Source organism: Chiloscyllium punctatum, chromosome 30 (genome assembly GCF_047496795.1).
Source record: "Chiloscyllium punctatum isolate Juve2018m chromosome 30, sChiPun1.3, whole genome shotgun sequence".
Taxonomy (NCBI): Eukaryota; Metazoa; Chordata; class Chondrichthyes; order Orectolobiformes; family Hemiscylliidae; genus Chiloscyllium; species Chiloscyllium punctatum.
The window spans coordinates 35,497,228-35,515,992 of NC_092768.1; the positions used below are offsets into that span (position 1 = coordinate 35,497,228).

The 18,765-nt window shown below is 40.9% G+C and overlaps 1 protein-coding gene and 1 pseudogene across 1 annotated transcript in view; both read right to left on the minus strand.

The window, feature by feature from the left end:
* Nucleotides 1–16,975, minus strand: part of LOC140455561 (muscarinic acetylcholine receptor M2-like) — a 56,797-nt gene extending 39,822 nt beyond the window's left edge. The window contains exon 1 of the mRNA XM_072550487.1: nt 16,909–16,975. Within this exon, the coding sequence (XP_072406588.1) occupies nt 16,909–16,975 (67 nt within the window). The remainder of the gene's footprint in view (nt 1–16,908) is intronic.
* A 181-nt stretch (nt 16,976–17,156) lies between these two features.
* On the minus strand, nt 17,157–18,219 carry LOC140455562 (muscarinic acetylcholine receptor M2-like; annotated as a pseudogene).
* Nucleotides 18,220–18,765: the final 546 nt, after the last annotated feature.

Genomic DNA, 18,765 nt, shown 5'->3' on the forward strand with positions numbered 1-18,765 from the left:
GTAAATGTTCTTACATTGAGGGTGTTTTGTCAGAAGGCTGTCCCAAAAAAAATAGAAGTGTGGTTGTTCCACTGACTTACATGGCGAACAAGTTCAGAACATTTCAGTGGACGGTGGACTGTCAGGAAGGCATTTACAGCCTGTAAGCTCACTTACACACTGCCCCAGTAATGTATCTGAGATAACTGTATATACTGATCAAAACCCATTAAAGGTTTTGGAGAAATCTAACGACAAATTACCAAATTTTCAAATTGAACCTTATTATTGCACCATTCAATTTGAACATTATGCATGTGGCAAGACAAGAAAGTCTAGTTGTCGATGTGTTTTTGCGATTTTAGAACATAGAACATAGAACATAGAACATAGAACATAGAAAAATGCAGCGCAGTACAGGCCCTTCGGCCCTCGATGTTGCGCCGACCAAAGCCTACCTAAACTACACTCGCCCAATAACCTCCATATGCTTGTCCAATGCCCGCTTAAATGACCATAAAGAGGGAGAGTCCACCACTGCTACTGGCAGGGCATTCCATGAACTCACAACCCGCTGAGTTACAAATCTACCACTAACATCTATCCTATAAAAACCACCCCTTAATTTAAAGCTGTGTCCCCTAGTAACAGCTCACTTCATTAGCGAAAAAAGGTTCTCACTGTCAACCCTATCTAAATCCCTAATTTGATCTAGAAAGATGGAGGTATTCAATGGCGGAATGAAAGAGACTGAACTATAATGTAATCGTGAATGATAACATGCTTAGAGTCAATGTAATGTACTTTACAGTAAGACCAAGGCTTTTATAAATGACGCCTTTTATTTGCATGTTTAACACATCCTGAATGGGGAAGGCATGAAGATCTTGGCATTTTAAAAGGTCAATTTGTCCTCAGATGTTTTGAACAGATTTTGGAAAGGGAGACCTACAGAACTAGCTACTGAAGGAAACTGAAGTAAATGTGTGAGGTCTTCACTGTCTTTAGGTAAAAACAATGCCTGCAGATGCTGGAACAGAGAGTCTAGATTAGAACGGTGCTGGAAAAGCACAGCAGTTCAGGCAGCATCTGAGGAGCAACCTTCTCTTTAGTTTGATACAATATAAACTGCCTGAATATATGCAGACGCTCTCATAGACTGAGCACTCTTATTTTTTTCTTCAGCAGTCAGAATCTGTTTGGGGTTTGACAAGCGTCGGAGATTCAGTGAATGATTCATAGCTGCAAATTTCTCTGAAATCTTTCTGGTCACGGTTTTCTCCTGGATTGGGGAAGTGCAGGTAAGAAGCTGTTTCTGAATTTGTTGTTTTACCAAGGGGTGTGTTAATGGAACTTTATTGTATTGGAAAGTTAATTACTGGTAGGTACTGCAGCTAGTATTCGGATAAATGTTTCAATAATTATGTAGTTTTAAATTCTTCTTTATTTCGTTTGTATTTAACCATAACAGTTGTAAAATGCTGAACATCTAGTAGTCCCAGGACCTGTTTGTCCTCGGCGGAGTTGGGAGGCGGGTATGGTTGAGTTAAAGTGTTCAGCCACAGGGTGGTAGAGTTGGTTCGTGCATGTGTCCCGGAAATGTTTTCTGAAATGAACTGTAAGCGGGCGTCCTATCTCCCCAATGTAGAGGACATCACATCGGGTGCAGCAGATGCAGTGGATGGTGTGTGAGGAAGTACAGGTAAATTTCTGTCGGATGTGCAAAGATCCTTTGAGGCCTTGGGCGGAGTTGAGGTGAGAGGTTTGTGCACAGATTTGCCCTTCTTGAGGTGCTAGCGGTAGTGGAGAGCATGCGGTGGGTGCTTGTATGTATACATTATTTACATGACATGCATAGCAACAAATTCAGATACAGATTCTTACCTGTACATACACACAAATATATGTACAATATATCAATATTTTCCCTTCTGTTCTATATTTTTCAACTGTATTCAAATAAAACATTACTGTCAAAATACTGGTGTGTGTATCAACATATGATTAGGTGAGGAACTCCTCAACGATATTAAATTAAAGGTAAAAAAGGTGTTCCAAATCCATGTTAGCGATTTTCTGTATGCTGCTGATGCTACACCATTTGGGTAGCCAAAAGACAGGTTATAAAGACTCAGCACGTCATGACATGACGCCTATGATGTTTACTCACAAAATCAAATTCAAGAAAACAGGGACAAATTTGCGTATCTCCTCAAATGTTCAGATTAAAGAAACATCACTGAAAACAATTGTCAATTTTTGCTTCCTGATCCATGTGCAGAGAGAAACATTCTCCTACTGACAAACTCAGGACACAGAAAAATGCAACTTTGGCACCCTCTCAGATCCGATAGGAAGACAAAAAAAAAATCAATCTGAATTACATAACTGATAGTGGTGATTACAGGAGTTGTGCGTTCAGCCATTTTGATAACCAAAGTGATAGTGGCAGTATAGCAGCAATCAGGCTCCTGAACTTTGTGCTTGACGGTTCTTTTGTTTGTCCACATTTCTTTTTATAGTAGTGATTTTTCTCTCATTGCAATCTGCTTGATCGCAGCCTTGCACAGTTAGTTAAAATAGATTTCATCCTCAAAATGGCTGAGCCGAATTCCCTCTGTGTCAATGGTATTAGAATTTCTCTTTGCACGTTTACTTGTTCAGACTTAATCATAAATGGAATAATTCATTTCACCTCACGTCCTTGGTTTTTCTAGGATACATCCCACTTTCTAGGATTCATCTCATTTTTTGAGTGGGAGCAGCAGCGGAGGTAAGGTGAACCAGGAAGGCTACAGCTAAGGTAAGATATATTTTTGGTAGTGGCCAGCGGTGTTTTTCCAGTACAGTAGGAGCGGGAGCAGCGGTGGAAGTGACGCGTACCAGAGGGGCTGCCGGGAAGGAAAGTAAGTGACCATATATATTAGCAATGTGGCTAAACTGGAGGCACTACTCCTGTATGTTCTCCCACCCGCCCGCCTCCTCTAACCAAGTTAATAAGGTATGGATCATTCCTAAACTTCCTTTAATGAATATAAATTTATTGCTTGATTTTATAGCAATTGAATTCAGCTTTCTTGTTTAGTATTGTGTTGGTTGTCAGATAAGTGCGGTATGGATGTTAGGGCAGCTGTTTGCTGCTCCTGCAGAATGTGGCAAGTGAGAGACATGACATCTGCGAGAATTGCACCCAATTCCAGCTCCTTGAAAACCATGTTAGGGAATTTAAACTGTAGCTGGATGAACTGCGGTTCATTCGGGAGGCTGAGGGCGGTAATTGAGAGAAGTTACCGGCAGTTGTTCACTCCTGAGGCTCAGAGCAAGGATAGATGGGTACAGTCAGAGGGAGGAAAGGGGACAGACAGACAGTGCAGAGATCACCTGTGGACATTCCCCTCAGCAATAAGTATATCGTTTTGGATACTGCTGGGGGTGGGGGGTGCCGGGGGTGGGGGGGGGGGGGGGGGGGGTGTGTGGAGAAAATGACCTACCAGAGGAAAGCCATAGTCGTCAGTTCTCTGGCGCTGAGCCTGACACTGTGGCCCAGAAAGGAAGAAGGCAGAGTATAAAAGCGCCATTGGTAGTAGACTCGATTGTTAGGAGAATTGACAGAAGATTTTGTGGTCAGGATCTGAATTCCCGGAAGGTATGTTTCCTCCCTGGTGCCAGGGTCCGGGACATCTCCGATCAGGTGTACAAGATTCTGAATGGGGAGGGCGAACCGCCAGAAATCGTGTTACATATTGGCACCGATGATATAGCCAGGAAAAGAATTGAGGATATAAAAAGTGATTTCAGGGAGTTAGGGTGGAAGCTGCAGAGCAGGACGGACAGAATAGTGTTCTCAGGTTTACGACCAGTGTCACGTGATAGCGAGGCGAGGAACAGGGAGCGGGCGCAGCTTATCACATAGCTGTGCAGCTGGAGTCGGAGGGAGGGCTTCAGATATGTAGATATTTGGGATGCCTTCTGGGGAAGGTGGGACCTGTACATGAAGGATGGGTTGCAACTGAACTGGAAGGGGACCAATGTCCTGGGTGGATTGTTTGCTAAGTGGTTCAGGAAGGTTTAAACGATTGTGGCAGGGGGTGGGAACCTGAGCTATATACCAGTGGTGAGAGTTGATGGAGATAAGGCAATAGCAAGAGTTAGTGCAGCCAGTGGCAAGGAATTTCCTGAGAAAGAACCAAGAGATCGGTTAAAGTGTGTTTGCTTTTATGCAAGGAGGATCAGGAATAAAAGTGATGGGCTCAGAGCGTGGATTAGTACCTGGTGCTATGATGTTGTGGCCATACCAGAGCGGTGGATGTCGCAGGGACAGCAATGGTTGCAGGATGTTGCAGGGTTTAGAACATTTAAAAAGAATAGTGAGTGGGTAAAAAGAGGAGGGGATGTAACACTGCTAATCAGAGAGGGTATTACAGCTACAGAAGTTACCATTGTCGAGGAGGGTCTGCCTACTGAGTCAGTATGGGTGAAAATTAGGAACAGTAAGGGAGCAGTCACCTCATTAGGGGTTGACTACAGTCACACTCTCCACCCCCTCCCCCCCCAACCCCTCTCCCCCAGTAGCAGCAGGGAGATTGAAGAAAGCATAGGTCGTCAAATTTTGGAAAAGTGTGAATGTAGTAGAGATGTTGTAATGAATGACTTTAACTTTCCCAATACTAATTGGAATCTCCTTCGAGCACATGGTTTGGAAGGAGCTGTTTTTGTAAGGTGTGTTCAGGAGGGTTTCCTAACTCAGCACGTTGACTGGCCTACGAGGGAAGAGGCCATTTTGGATTTGGTGCTCGGAAATGAGCCAGGGCAGGTGTCAGATCTTGCGGTGGGAGAACATTTTGGTGATAGTGACCACAACTGCCTCACATTCGACATAGCTAAGGAGAAGGAGAGAAGCAGGCGCAATGGGAGGATATTTAATTGGGGAAAAGGAAACTATGATGCTATCAGACGTGAGTTGGGAAGCGTAGACTGGGAGGAATAATTCCATGGAAAGGGCACTATAGATATGTGGAGACTGTTTGAGGAAATATTGTTGCAAGTGATGCATAAATGTGTTCCTCTGAGACAGGCAAGAAGGGCTAAGAGAAAGGAGCCTTGGATGACGAGAGTGGAGGAGCTTCTTGTTAAAAGAAAGAAGGCAGCTTACGTAAGGTGGAGGAAGGAAGGGTCTTGTTCAGCTATTGAGGATTACAGACTGGCGAGGAAGGAGCTCAGAAAAGTTCTGAGGAGAGCCAGGAGGGGTGCACGAAAAAGTCTTGGCAGGAAGGTTTATGGAGAATCCAAAGGCATTTTACACGTATGTGAGGAATAAGAGAATGATCAAAGAAAGAAAGTGCCCTTCAGGGATAGCATAGGGAACTTGTCTATTGAGTCTGAGGAGGGAGTGGAAACCCTAAATGAGTTTTTTGCTTCTTTTTAAAGAAAATGACCTTGTACTGAATGAAACCATGGAGGGTTAAGGTAAGCATGCTGGAACGGATAGATTGAGGAAGCTGGTGTGCTGAAAATTTGGATAAAACATTAAGGTTGACAAGTCGCTAGGGCCAGACCAGATTTGACCTCGGTTGTTTTTGGAAGCGAGAAATGTGATTGCTTAGCCGCTTGCAAAGATCTTTGCATCCTCGCTCTCCACCGGAGTCGAACCTGAGGACTGGAGGGAGGCAAATGTAATTCCTCTCTTCAAGAAAGGAAATAGGGAAATCCCTGGCAATTACAGGCCAGTCAGTATCACATCTGTCGTCTGCAAGGTGTTCGTAAAGATTGTGGGGGATACGATTTATGACCATCTGGAAGAGCTTGGCTTGATTAGATGCAGTCAGCACGGCTTTGCGAGGGGCAGATAATGCCTCCCAAATCTTATTGAATTCTTTGACGATGTTACTAGACAAGTTGATGAGGGTCTATCGGTGGATGTGGTGTATGTGGACTTCAGCAAGGCATTTGATAAGGTTCCCCATAGTAGGCTCGTTCAGAAGGTGAGGAGGAATGGCATACAGGGAACTTCAGCTGTCTGGATACAGAATTGTCTGGTTGACAGAAGACAGCGAGTGGTATTGGAAGGAAAGTATTCTGCTTGGAATCAGTGGTGAGTGCTGTTCCACAGGGGTCTGTTCTTGGGCCTCTACTCTTTGTAATTTTTATCAATGACTTGGATGAGGAGATTGAGGGATGGGTTAACAAGTTTGCAGACAACACAAAGATTGGAGGTGTCATTGACAGGATGACATTGACAGGCTGCAGCATGACATTGACAGGATGCAGAGATGGGCTGAGAGGTGGCAGATGGAGTTCAACCTGGATAAATGCGAAGTGATGCATTTTGGAAGGTCGAACTTGAAAGTTGAGTACAAGATTAAAGACAGGATTCTTGGCAATGTTGTGGAACAGCGGGATCTTGGTGTGCAGGTACATAGATCCCTTAAAAGTGTCACCCAAGTGGACAGGGTTGTTAAGAAAGCATTTGGTGTTTTGGATTTCATTAACAGGGGGATTTTGTTTAAGAGTCATGAGATCTTGTTACAGCTCTCTAAAATTTCAGTTAGACCGCAGTTGGAATACTGTGTCCAGTTCTGCCCCCCCCAATTATTGGAAAGATGTGGATGCCTTGGAGAGGGTTCAGAGGAGGTTTACCAGGATGCTGTCTGGAAAGGAGGGCTTATCTTACGAAGAGAGTTAAAAATTACACAATACAAGGTTATAGTCCAACAGGTTTAATTGGAAGCACACTAGCTTTTGGAGCGACTCTCCTTCATCAGGTGATTGTGGAGGGCTCGATTGTAACACAGAATTTACAGCAAAAGATTGCAGTGTGATGTTACTGAAATTATACATTGAAAAATTGATTGTCTTAAAATTAAGCCTTTCATCTGTTAGAATACAGTGATAGTTTCACTTCATTCATGTGTAAGTCACAAAAACCTTTTTTTTAAGTTGCATTCTCGGGTTAGCTGTTAACAATGGTGATAGCTAGACAATATGTTCAAGGTGGTAGCCCCCTGTGTTCTCTGTCTATGACCTGATGTTTAGATTGATTCTAATCTAAAAAGTGAGATAACAGTGTTTTACGTAAATTCATGCAGTTTTTGAGCTCAGAGTTCTACATAAATGCATGCAGTTTATGAGCAAAGTGAAATTTAACTCTGTAAGTACAAATTCACCCCCAATATATATGTGTGCATGTGGGTCTTTGTCTGTCTGTCTGTGTGTGTGCGTCTGGGGTGGGGGTTGTGAGTGTAAGAATGTGGGTGTATGTGTGTGTGTGTGTGTGTCGTGGGTGCAGAGTGTCTTAAGTCTGTGAGGGGGTGCATATGTGAGTGTGGGAGTGTGTGTGTCTATAAGGGTGTGTGAGGGTGTCTGTGCGCGCGTCTGTGTGTACCTGTGTCCGTGTGTAAGTGAAAGTGTGTGTGTGTAGGAATATCTCTGTGTGTGTAGTACAATGGTGGTCACCTGTAATGGTGGTGCACCATCCCATAGAACGAATCACTTCAATGCGAGTCTATGGCCCAATATACAGAAATCACCTACAAGAAGATTGCAATCCAAATCATTCTTAGGAAGAGAGATTGACTGAGCTCGGACTTTTTCCATTGGAAAGAGGAAGGAAGACAGGGGGTCTGGTGAGTTGTACAAGATAATGAGAGGCATAGATAGAGTTGATAGCCTGAGACGTTTTCCCAGGGCAGAAATTGTTAGCACGAGGGGTCACAGTTTTAAGCTGTTTGGCGAAAAGTATAGAGGGGATGTCAGAGATGGATTCTTTACCCAGAGTTGAGAGCATGAATGCGTTTCCAGCAGCAGTTGTGCAAGCGAGGTCATTAGGGATATTTAAGGGACTGCTGGACGTGCATATGGTCATAGACATTTGAGGGTTCATACATTAGCTTTAGCTTACATGAGGATCAATGGTCGACACAACATTGTGTGCTGAAGGGCCTGTTCTGTGCTGTACTTTTCTATGTTCTATCCCCATCATCTGTTGCTGTTTGCAAGTTGCCAAATTGAGATTAATATTCATATATACACGTCACAATACTTTATTTTGTTGACAGTGACGAATAGCTAATCAAGTAAGTCGTTTAATGAAAACGAATATTAAATTAAGGAAAAAAATGAAATGGGAGTCATGCCTTGACAGCGTTCCTCTCTCGATGCTACAAAACCCAATCCCAAGTCAAACATTCATTTCATGATGGATATTAAAGTGATACTTTGACCAAACCCATTGATTATCAGTCTGTAACTACATCCGTACACCTGACGGACTTCAGCAAGAATAGCAGAGTCTCCCGGTCAGCCATCCCGTAGAACGAATCACTTCAATGCGAGTCTATGGCCCAATATCTAGAAATCATCTCCCCTTACTGTCTGTAAGTCAATCCATAATTCATGGCTGCATATTCCTTGCTAAATATCAGAGACTGGCAATAAACACATTGGCATTTCTTAAGATTTGTTATCAGGCAGAATTCAGAGACAAGGAATAAATGGATCATTCTGTCATTGCCAGACTGTGAATAAGGTAGGAGGACAAAGATCTTTACATATGTCAGGACACAACATATATAAATGATTTGGACGTGGGAACCAAATCTAATTTTCCAAATATGCAGAAGGCACAAATCAACATAGTGAATTTCTTTTCGAGGCAGATGTAAAATATATTCAGGATAATTTGACAGGAGTACTAGTAGAGAAGAACAAGTCTACTAATATATGAAATTTATATATTGGAGTATATCAAAATTGATAAGAAGAATAGATGCCCAGAGTACTCCACAAATGGTGGGAGCTTGGAAATGCTTGGTAAACAACGAATGGTGTTCGATGGTGTCATCGAATCAAAGAGATATATAGCACAGAAACTGATCCTTCAGTCAACTCATCCAGATATCCCAATCTAATCTGGTCCCATTTGTCAGCATTTGGCCCATATCCATATAAACGCTTCCTATTCATACACCTTTTAAATGGTATAATTGTACTAGCCTCCACCACATCTTCTGGCAGTTCATTCCATACGTGCATCACCATATGCATGAAAAAGTTCTCTATTAGGTTTTTTTTACATCTTTCCCTTCTCACACTGAACCTATACCCTATAGTTCTGGACTTCCCCACATAGGGAAAAAAAACTTGTCTGTTCATCGTATCCATACCCCTCATGATTTTATAAACCTTTATAGGGTCACTCCTCAGCCTCTGACACTCCTGGGAAAACAGTCCCAGCCTATTCAGCCTCTCCCTACAGCTTAAATCCCCCAACTCTGGCAACATCCTTATAAATGCCTTCACGTTTCACAGGATAATTCCAATCGGAAGGAGACCAAAATTGAACACATGATCCATGATCCCAAAAGCTGTCTCACTGATGCCTTGTACAGCCTCAACGTTACCACCCAACTCCTACACTCGATGCTCTGCCTAATAACGGAAACCATGCAAAATGTCTTCTTCTGTCTCCTATCTACCTGTGGCTCTACTTTAAAGGAACTCTGAAACTGCAATTATGATTGTCAATGTATCTCTGAAAGCAAAACAAATAGATTAGGAATGCGAATAGAATGTTAGCTTTTGTAAAAATGGAATTTCAGTATAGATGTAATGAACTCTTGTTATATCCCTATGGGAGCTTGCTCAGAAATCACCTGGTTGACTGCATGTCTGGGTCTCCTTTACTCAAAACAATAATCTTTACTACAGAAGGAAATTTCCGTACACTTGATCTCGGGTTTACAGGACATTCCTCTGAAGAAAGGTTGTATAAAATTGATCCCTATTCTGTCGAATTTTGAAGAACAAGTCGCTATCTCGTTGAGCACTACAAATCTATAAGCAACCTCAAGAATGGCTGTAAATAGGCTTGTTCCTCTGGCTTGAGAGCCTTTCAACACCAAATGAGGAGAATATGTTCTTTTTTCAGAGGGTGAGGAAACTTTCCGATCTGTACCCCTTGGTACTGTGGAAGTGCAGCCATTTAAATATGTGTGTTGAAGATATGGAAAATAAAGTTTGATGCAGTTTTGCTTATCAGTAATGTGAAGGTTTACGTGTATTGTGTGAATAAAGGTCTTGATACTTTCAACCAATATTCTTTGCACCTTTAGCAGAGCAGACTTGACGGGCTGAATGACCTATTCTGGTTCATAGGTTCCTAAAACAAATGTACTTTTACAGAATGTAACATTTCAAAAAGGATTTAGTGTTAGTCACTGCATATTGGGAATTTTCCTAATGTTCTGATGGAAAAGCTAAATTTGTCAGAAAGTAGTGAAGAGGCAAAGAAGTAGTGAAGGAGATAGCGACTTTGCAGGAATGTGTTTAAGGAACTGAGTGAGAGATTGTCAACTCCGCACAAGCCTCATAGGTATCTATTATTTTAAATTAAAATTTTGAAATGGGTTCACTGTGAGTCTGTCGATTACATCAATTATGATTGAAAGCTGCTCCATGCGTGTTATAACAGTAAGCCAACTCACAGACAAACAATGATGTCAAGTCAGGGAGAATATAAAGCAAAATGGATGACCAAAGGTGCACTCCAAGTTATGACTGCACAATCTATAACTAATTATTGAAAGTCGATGTATCTCCATGCAATGTTCTGAATTTGTGACTTGTGTGCTAATCAGAATTCGAGTTTAAGATTTCTAATTTGAGGTGGAAATATGAAGTTTTTAAGCTTAAGAAGAAAGTATCACATGGAGGAAATGGGGAAAAAGGTGAATAGCTATAGCATTCTAAATAAATCAACTAACATTGAAAATAAATATATATCCATTTATTCAGACAGGAAGAATGAATAAAGTTCACTGCAGAACTGGATTTACTGGCTTAAAATGACGAACGTGAACAGAGTCAATATCTGCAGGCACAATCTTTCGATGAACACCAATAGTAACAGGAAGAGGATCATTCATCTTTCCTAAGTCAATGATAAAAAAGATATATCATTCACTGGTCCATTATGATCGAACCGCTGTTGATATTTAATGATGTTTCTGTTGACACTAAAACATTCAAAACATTGAATAGCATCTGGCTTAAATTGCTTTCATAGTGATAGACATTAATAATAATCAGTGAATAAATATGTTGAGGTAACTCACATCAGATACAAAACATTTTGTAATCATAAGAGATATATTTTATGCTTTTTTTGTTGGATGTAGTCGTCACTGACTGGCCAGCATTTATTTACCATCCCTAGTTGCCCTACAGAATGTTCTGGTGACCTGATTGCTTGAACAGCTACAATCAAGCTGCAAATTGGTCACTTTCAAATTCTTCACAAAGCAGTTTCCTTGATAAACCTCCCACATTTCCGGTATAAACACTCCACAAAAGCAAAATCCGTCTCCACTTGACAGTTGCCCATCGCATGAGACGATCTTTTCCTTGCCTGAGTTGAGTTCTGCGTTCAGCATAACCTATTTTGTTACAGTTGATGCCCCTGTCCCACATATGTGTTTATGTCACAACTGGAAAATATCGCTGACAAAGAGAGGCTCGAGTTCTGCAACACCACAGTAATGATTGCCCACCACTGTTTGTTACCTGTTGTACCTCTGTGCCTTTCTCCAACTGTGTTACCGTTTCGTCAAATGTGGCTGCAAACTGACAAATCCCATTTCTGTTCTGTTCTGTCACCATGTCCATTCATCGAACTGAACGAACATGATCTAGGTGTTTGAGAAGCTAAACTCTAAGGTAAATGTTCACAGAGAGCTAAAAGCAGAACAAGCTGCAATTCGGCCGTCGGTCAGATGTCTTCCCTGGAGAGAAAGTTAATAAATACTGCAAGACGTTGCTCTTCATTACAACTGAAGAAAGATTGGAATATCGGAGTGTAAAGGCAGTGCAAAGGGGAAAATGGTGTCTTGGAGGACAACATAAAAGAAATTGATTGGTTTTGAAACAACTTTAATGAAATATTTAAGATTTTGTATTGAAAATGCCAAAGATAAACTTGTTGACTTGTTAAGTTAACAAGAAATAACTTTTAAAAAATGTTTCGGTGTAAACAAATTGCCCCTTCCATAATGCAACATACTGCAATTAATAAAGAAGGAAACAGATTAACGAACCAACTGAAATCACTCAGGCAACAAGACTTACATAGAGGATTTATGAAAAATGTTTAGCACAATACCTAGTTGAAGAGGCTGTAGCAAAGGCAGAAAATTTGCTATTCTGAAAAAGTACAGAGCTGGCTTCACAAAATGTTCAAAACCGCTAAATGGGACATTTGTTTAAGGGCATTCAAAAGTTTATAAGAGGTAGGAGTTGTAACCATCTAGAAAAGAATAATCTGGTCAGGGACAGTCAGCATGGTTGTGCCTAACGAATCTTATTGACATTTTTGACAAAGTGACTAGACAGGTATATGAGAGTAAACTGGTTGATATGGTGTATATGGATTTCAGCAAGGCATTCGGAAAGGTTCCCCACTGTAGGGTATTATACAAAATGCGGAGGAATGGGATTGTGGGAGACCTAGTAGTTTGGATCAGTTATTGGCTTGCTGAAAGAAAACAGAGGGTTGTAGTTGATGGAACATGTTCACCTTGGTGTCCAGTTACTAGCTGCGTACCGCAAGGGTCGGTGTTGGGTCCACTGCTGTTCGTCATTTTTATAAATGACCTAAATGAGGGCTTAGAAGGGTGAGTTAGTAAATTTGCGGATGACACTAGGGTCGGTGGAGTTGTGGATCATGACGAAGGATGTAGTAGGTTGCAGAGAGACATAGATAGGAAGCAGAGCTGGGCTGAGAGGTGGCAAATGAAGTTTAATGTGGACAAACGTGAGGTGATAAACTTTGGATGGAGTAATCTAAATGCAATGTACTGGGCTTATGGTTAGACTCTTGGGAGTGCAGATGAGCAGAGAGATCTCGGTGTCCATGTACACAGATCCCTCAAAGTTGACACCCAAATTGACAGTGTTGTTAAGAAGGCATACAGTGTTTTGGCCTTTATTAAGAGAGGGATTGAGTTCTGGAACCAGGAAGTTATGCTGCAGCTGTACAAAGCTGTGGTACGGCCACACTTGGAGTATCGTGTGCATTTCTGGATACCGCATTATAAGAAGGATGTAGAAGCTTTGGAAAGGGTGCAGAGGAGATTTACTAGGATGTTGCCTGGTATGGAAGGAATGTCTTACGAGGAAATGCTGAGGGCCTTGAGCCTCTTCTGGTTAGAGAGAAAAAGGTTGAGAGGTGACTTAATAGAAACATACAAGATAATCAGAGGGTTAGATCGGGTGGACAGGCAGAACCTTTTTCCAAGTATGGGGACGGCAAACACGAGGGGACACAACTTTAAAGTGAGGGGAGATATGTATAAGACAAATGTCAGAGGTAGTTTCTTTACACAGAGTAGTAAGGGTATAGAATACTTTGCCTTCAACGGTAGAAGTTTCGGCAAGTTTAAGTGCATTTAAGTCGTCGCTGGACAGACAAATAGACATACATGGAGTAGTGTAGGTGGGATGGGCTTCAGATTAGTATGACAGGCCAGTGCGACATCGACGGCTGAAGGGCCTGTACTGCACTTGATGTTCTATGTTCTATGTTCTATGATATCAACATCATAAGCTCATTGACTCTGACCCGTTCAAAAACAAATGTATGAATATTTCACTCCCATTCTCCACGTCTTAGCCCACAGTCTTGTATAACTTGGTATCACCAGTCGACATCTAAATACTTCTTAAAATCAATGAGCGGTCCTGCTTTTATCACATTTGCAGGCAGTGAATTCCAGATTCCCACTAGCCCTTTCTATGAAAAAAAGTTTCCTCGCAATTTTTTTAATCCTAACCGTTCTGCCTATTAACTGCAACACATGCCCTCGAACATGTTCGTGCCCTATATCTCACCCTCATTACGCTCCAACGACAAAAAAAAACAATTCTACCTTATCTCTCTTCAATTAGAGAATTTCAAAAGTTTCCAACATAAATTAAAATTCTCGCCATCAGTGGCGAATCCGTTTTATGAAATGTTTTTTTTATTGTGAATTCAACCCTGTCTGCTGTTTCCTTTTAACTCTATAAATATTTATTTAAATATGTATTGTATCGCCCTTGTGAATTTATGATTTAATTTCCTTTCATTGCCCTGTCAATCAGTGAAATTCAGATCTTCATAACTCATTATGCAACATTGTGGGCGGCACAGGGGCACAGTGGTTAGCATTACAGCCTCGCAGCACTAGAGGCCCAAGTTCAATTCCTGCCTCAGGCGACTGACTATGTGGAGTTTGCACGTTCTCCCCGTGTCTGCGTGGGTTTCCTCCCACAGTCCAAAGATGTGCAGGTCAGGTGAATTGGCCATATTAAATTGCCTGTCGTGTTAGGTAAGGGGCTAATGTCGGGGTATGGGTGGCTTGTGCTTTGACGGGTCGGTGTGGGCTTGTTGGTCCTCTTTCCTCACTGTAATGTAATCTAAACCATACTCGTTATCTTCTTTCAGATTTTTAAATAATTAACAATTTATCGACATCTCCTACCAGTTGAAAATATTTCAAATGTTTAAAACCATTGTTATCAATTAGTTTATTTGTTTCAAATTGATTTCTCCTTACAGGGCTTGTTGATTTTAATTTAATTTTGTCACATTTCGTAAATTGACCAGAGAAAGGGAGTTCCCCATGACAGAAAAAAAAATCACTGGACCATGTCACAATTGGATAACGTTCATTGAACGTCTCAGGCAGTTCCAATGACAGAAAGGAAACAAAAACATCTGGTGAGGCCTAAAGTTAGTTTCTTACAAGAAGGTCGTACCAGACAATGTGAGGACATGCCCCGAAGTAAATTCTAGCAGAGAAAATGAATCTGACTAACTATCCACCCAAACAGTTGTGAAATGTGGTGAGAGAGTGTGAAAGCATTTGGAGTTTATGCCCTTGACTGGAAATGTGCAACAGACATATCCAAGACCAGATGATGAAATGTTAGAGAATGGCTGTTTCGAAAGACATACCCTCCATTTTCGGATCTGATTATGCTTTGGTTTGCAGTTTTTCAACTGACGCAAAAATTTATACTCTCACCTTCATGTCCAAAAACAGACCACGAATGTTTTGTTTAGCTTTTCTTCACAAACCATGGTCAATATTCCGTTTCTTTTCGATTTGAATGCATAATGTCATTGTTGAAAAGCAGAGAATTTGAGATGTTTCCTGTTCAGTTACAGTTCATCGACCTCTAGCAAATCAATATCCAGCTGGCTACCTAGTCAATCTCAAGTCGATGAGAGATTTCAGGCATAACCTGCTGTAAGACTCAAAGGTTGAAGAAGTGCTGCTGCTCACAAATATTGCAGGAAAATATTTGCAATTCCTCATTCGTTGCTGGCCTCCCATTTTCTCACTGTATACTCTCTCTAATTTGTTACGGGGCATGAAACTGTAGAGAAGAAAACTAGATCTTTCTCTGTCTTTACGCCTTCTGTGTCTGCTGCAACTGAGGTGATAAGGCTTCTGCTTTCCAGCAGAAGTAGAATGTGTTGTTTTTTGAATGATGAGGTGAAGGTCTAGAGAAGGCAGGGGAAATTGGTGAGTGAAATGCTGGGCATTTGAAATAATCTCCATGGTAGTGGCAAGCACCTGTCTAGCAGTGGAAGCACACAGTCAGAGATGACCTGCTTTGGACAGTGCTTATAGTTTTTATTTGCTGAGATGCTAAAACGACCATTTTAAGAAAGAAAAGCCAAAGATTCATGCACAGGAGTTGATTGTACTGTTCTGTTCTGAATTAAAAATGCATGAAAGCATACTGTTTCTCTGGAGCATTATCAGTCAAGTACGTTATTTGTGGTAACAAATGGTCAAATATTATCCCCAGATACCTGCAAATCTGAATGAGAAGATGCTATTGTTTGATAATGCAGTTTTGGCTTTCGATGTTTAATTTTGTTTCGGTCTGAATACCTCATGCTCAATGAGGTTTCAAATGATTTTTAAAAAGTCGCTATAAATGCATAACTTTTTGAAAACAAAACAGATTCATGAATTCGTGCGCCACGATGGCTCAGTGGTTGGCATTACTGCCTCACAGCAACAGGGACCCGCGTTCAATTCTCACTCCAGGCAACTGTCTGTGTGGAGTTTGCACATTCTCCCTCTGTCTGCGTGGGTTTCCTCCCACAGTCCAAAGATGTGCAGGTTAGGTGAATTGTCCAAGCTAAATTGCCCGCAGTGCTGGATGCATTAGTCAGGGGTGAATGTAAGGGAATGTGTCTGCGTGGGTTGCTCTTCGGAGGGTCAGTGTGGACTGGTTGGGCTGAAGGGCCTGTTTCCACACTGGAGGGAATCTAATCTCATGCACATCTTCCTGGGATAGGTGAACAAGAACTTATTTAAAGAGAAAGTTCAAGACAACGGTATGCATTTTAAATTAAATATATATCCGCTTTGTTCCTTCGAGTATCATGCGAAATAAAGACAAAATGAGTCAGTGACCTCATATTTTAAAACAAAAACGGTTACCAAAATTAACAAAGGATGCAAAAACTAGAAACACAATGAATATTGTATAAATTGTGTGAATTGGAATGATGTTCAGTGTCATACAGATCTGCAGCAGGGGGTGAAAAAACCATGCCATCAATTACAGTTCAAGTCAGCAAAAAAACAAATTAAACAAGTAAGCATTTCGATCCTATTTTCAGCAATTAGAACAGAGCCTTGAAAGCATTGGCATGACAAGTGCAAATCTAGTTCCTTCTGCAACGTATAAGGGTTTGTTCGTTTATCACTCACATCTGCAGTGAGTACCAGATGCCCAACACCGTATCGGTGAAATGTTTTTCCTCACATATCTGCTAAAATATCTACTTCTTACCTTAAATTGTTAAGTTTTTCTTAAGTTCTCCACATGATGGCAGGTTCTTAGTTATTACATGACAAGTCTTGAACTTACCAACGGGTGCTGTGCAGAAGTGTAAAACATGACTGCCACTGTTACAGAAGGGGTCAAGTCCCTTCATTTTACAATTAAGCAGTTAGCAGTCTAGTTTACTTATTAAATCAGCCTTTTAAATTGCACACTGTCACCGATGCAATACGTTTTATATTGAGCAATAATATAAAAGTAACTGAGCATTTCTTGGTACATATTCTTATACTACATTTAATGATGCTGCTATTGTTTCTTATTCTTTCATATGTTCATATGCAGTTGTATTTTTCAGATTTGCGAGCTAACTTTAAACAAAAGAGTTTGTGTATTTCTGTTCTGAGAGAGCTTCGTGCATGAGGAACATTTGAACTCTCTTGCATCATTCCTTGTTTCTTCTGTTTTATTTTTGGAAAGGAACTTGTTTGATTGGCGAAGACTTGCTTTTTCCCTCTGTGATAACTGGAATTTGATAGTTCTTTAGTTTGCTTGTTGATGGAATGAACGTCGTGAAGCAAGTTGTTTATACTATTATGATTTATTTTCATCAATTTATTCATCACAAGTCTTGGACAAACACTGTCCTTGCTTGATTTAGACATATTTCCATCCTCTTTTATTTGACTCTTGCTAGCTCGAGATATGTGTATGTATAAAATCATCATGATAGTAACAGGGAGATAAAAGGCGACTATTGTAGTTCCAAACGTAACCGCAGAATTTAAGAGGAACTGAACATAGCACTCGCCATCACTAACGTTCTGTTCTCCTGGGACAACCTGCCAGAAGAGAATAGGAGGAGCAAGCACAATAAATGGTAACATCCAAGCTGTTGCAATCATTATCACTGCCCTCTTTGTTGTTCTGCTCAAGGGGTAGCTAAGAGGTTCAGTCACACAGAATTAGCGGTCAACGCTGATCACAAGGAGGTTCATAACAGAATCATAGCTCACAACATAATCGACAGCAAGCCATAAATTACACACCACTGGGCCCTTAGGCCAATAAGGTAAAAAATAATGACTGCAGATGCTGGAAAGCAAATACTGGATTAGTGGTGCTGGAAGAGCACAGCAGTTCACGCAGCATCCAACGAGCAGCGAAATCCATAGGCCAATAAAATATTACAATGTATGTGGTGTATAGATTCATGGAGAATGCACCTACAATCAAATCAGCGCAGGCTAAGCTGAACATAAAGTAGTTATTAATAGTCTGTAGTTGTCTATTGATTATAACAGATCGTATAACCAGAATGTTTCCAATTATTGTCACCAGACTTAAGGATCCTGTTGCAATCACAATGAGGGTTAGTTCAAACCTTTTATAAGACATCACTCTTCCAGTGTCAAGCAAGCCCGATGGGTTTCTGAGATATACGTTTCTCTCTGTTCTGTTTTCCATTCTTCGAATTTGGTGTGTGATTTGCATTGACAAGACAAAATGTTGACATGAAATTTTGATTTCAAATTATTATTTGAAAACTTATGGGGAAGAAAAAATAATGAGCTCTTATAAACATTAAATTGTTCCACTCTGAACAGATTTAGTTATGCATGACCTGCTACTTCATTTTCTGTAAATTGGTTATAAATTGACAGTTTCATACATGTCTCAGCTTATTGTGGTAGGTCAAAATGCTCACCTATGTCATCTTTGTTTTCTGGAAAAAATCAGTTAAAGGTGGCATACTTCACTTGCTTTCAGTTATTACAGTGAATTCATGTATCAACAAAAAAGTCCCCTCAATCCATTTAATTCAGGTCAGCCTTGAAGTGTTAATACAGAAGAGGTTCCCCACACCAAAACAAAAACACGGGAGAATCAATCTAATAAGGTCTGAGTTCTACACAGATGAGAATTTTATGTTCAGAAATCTGA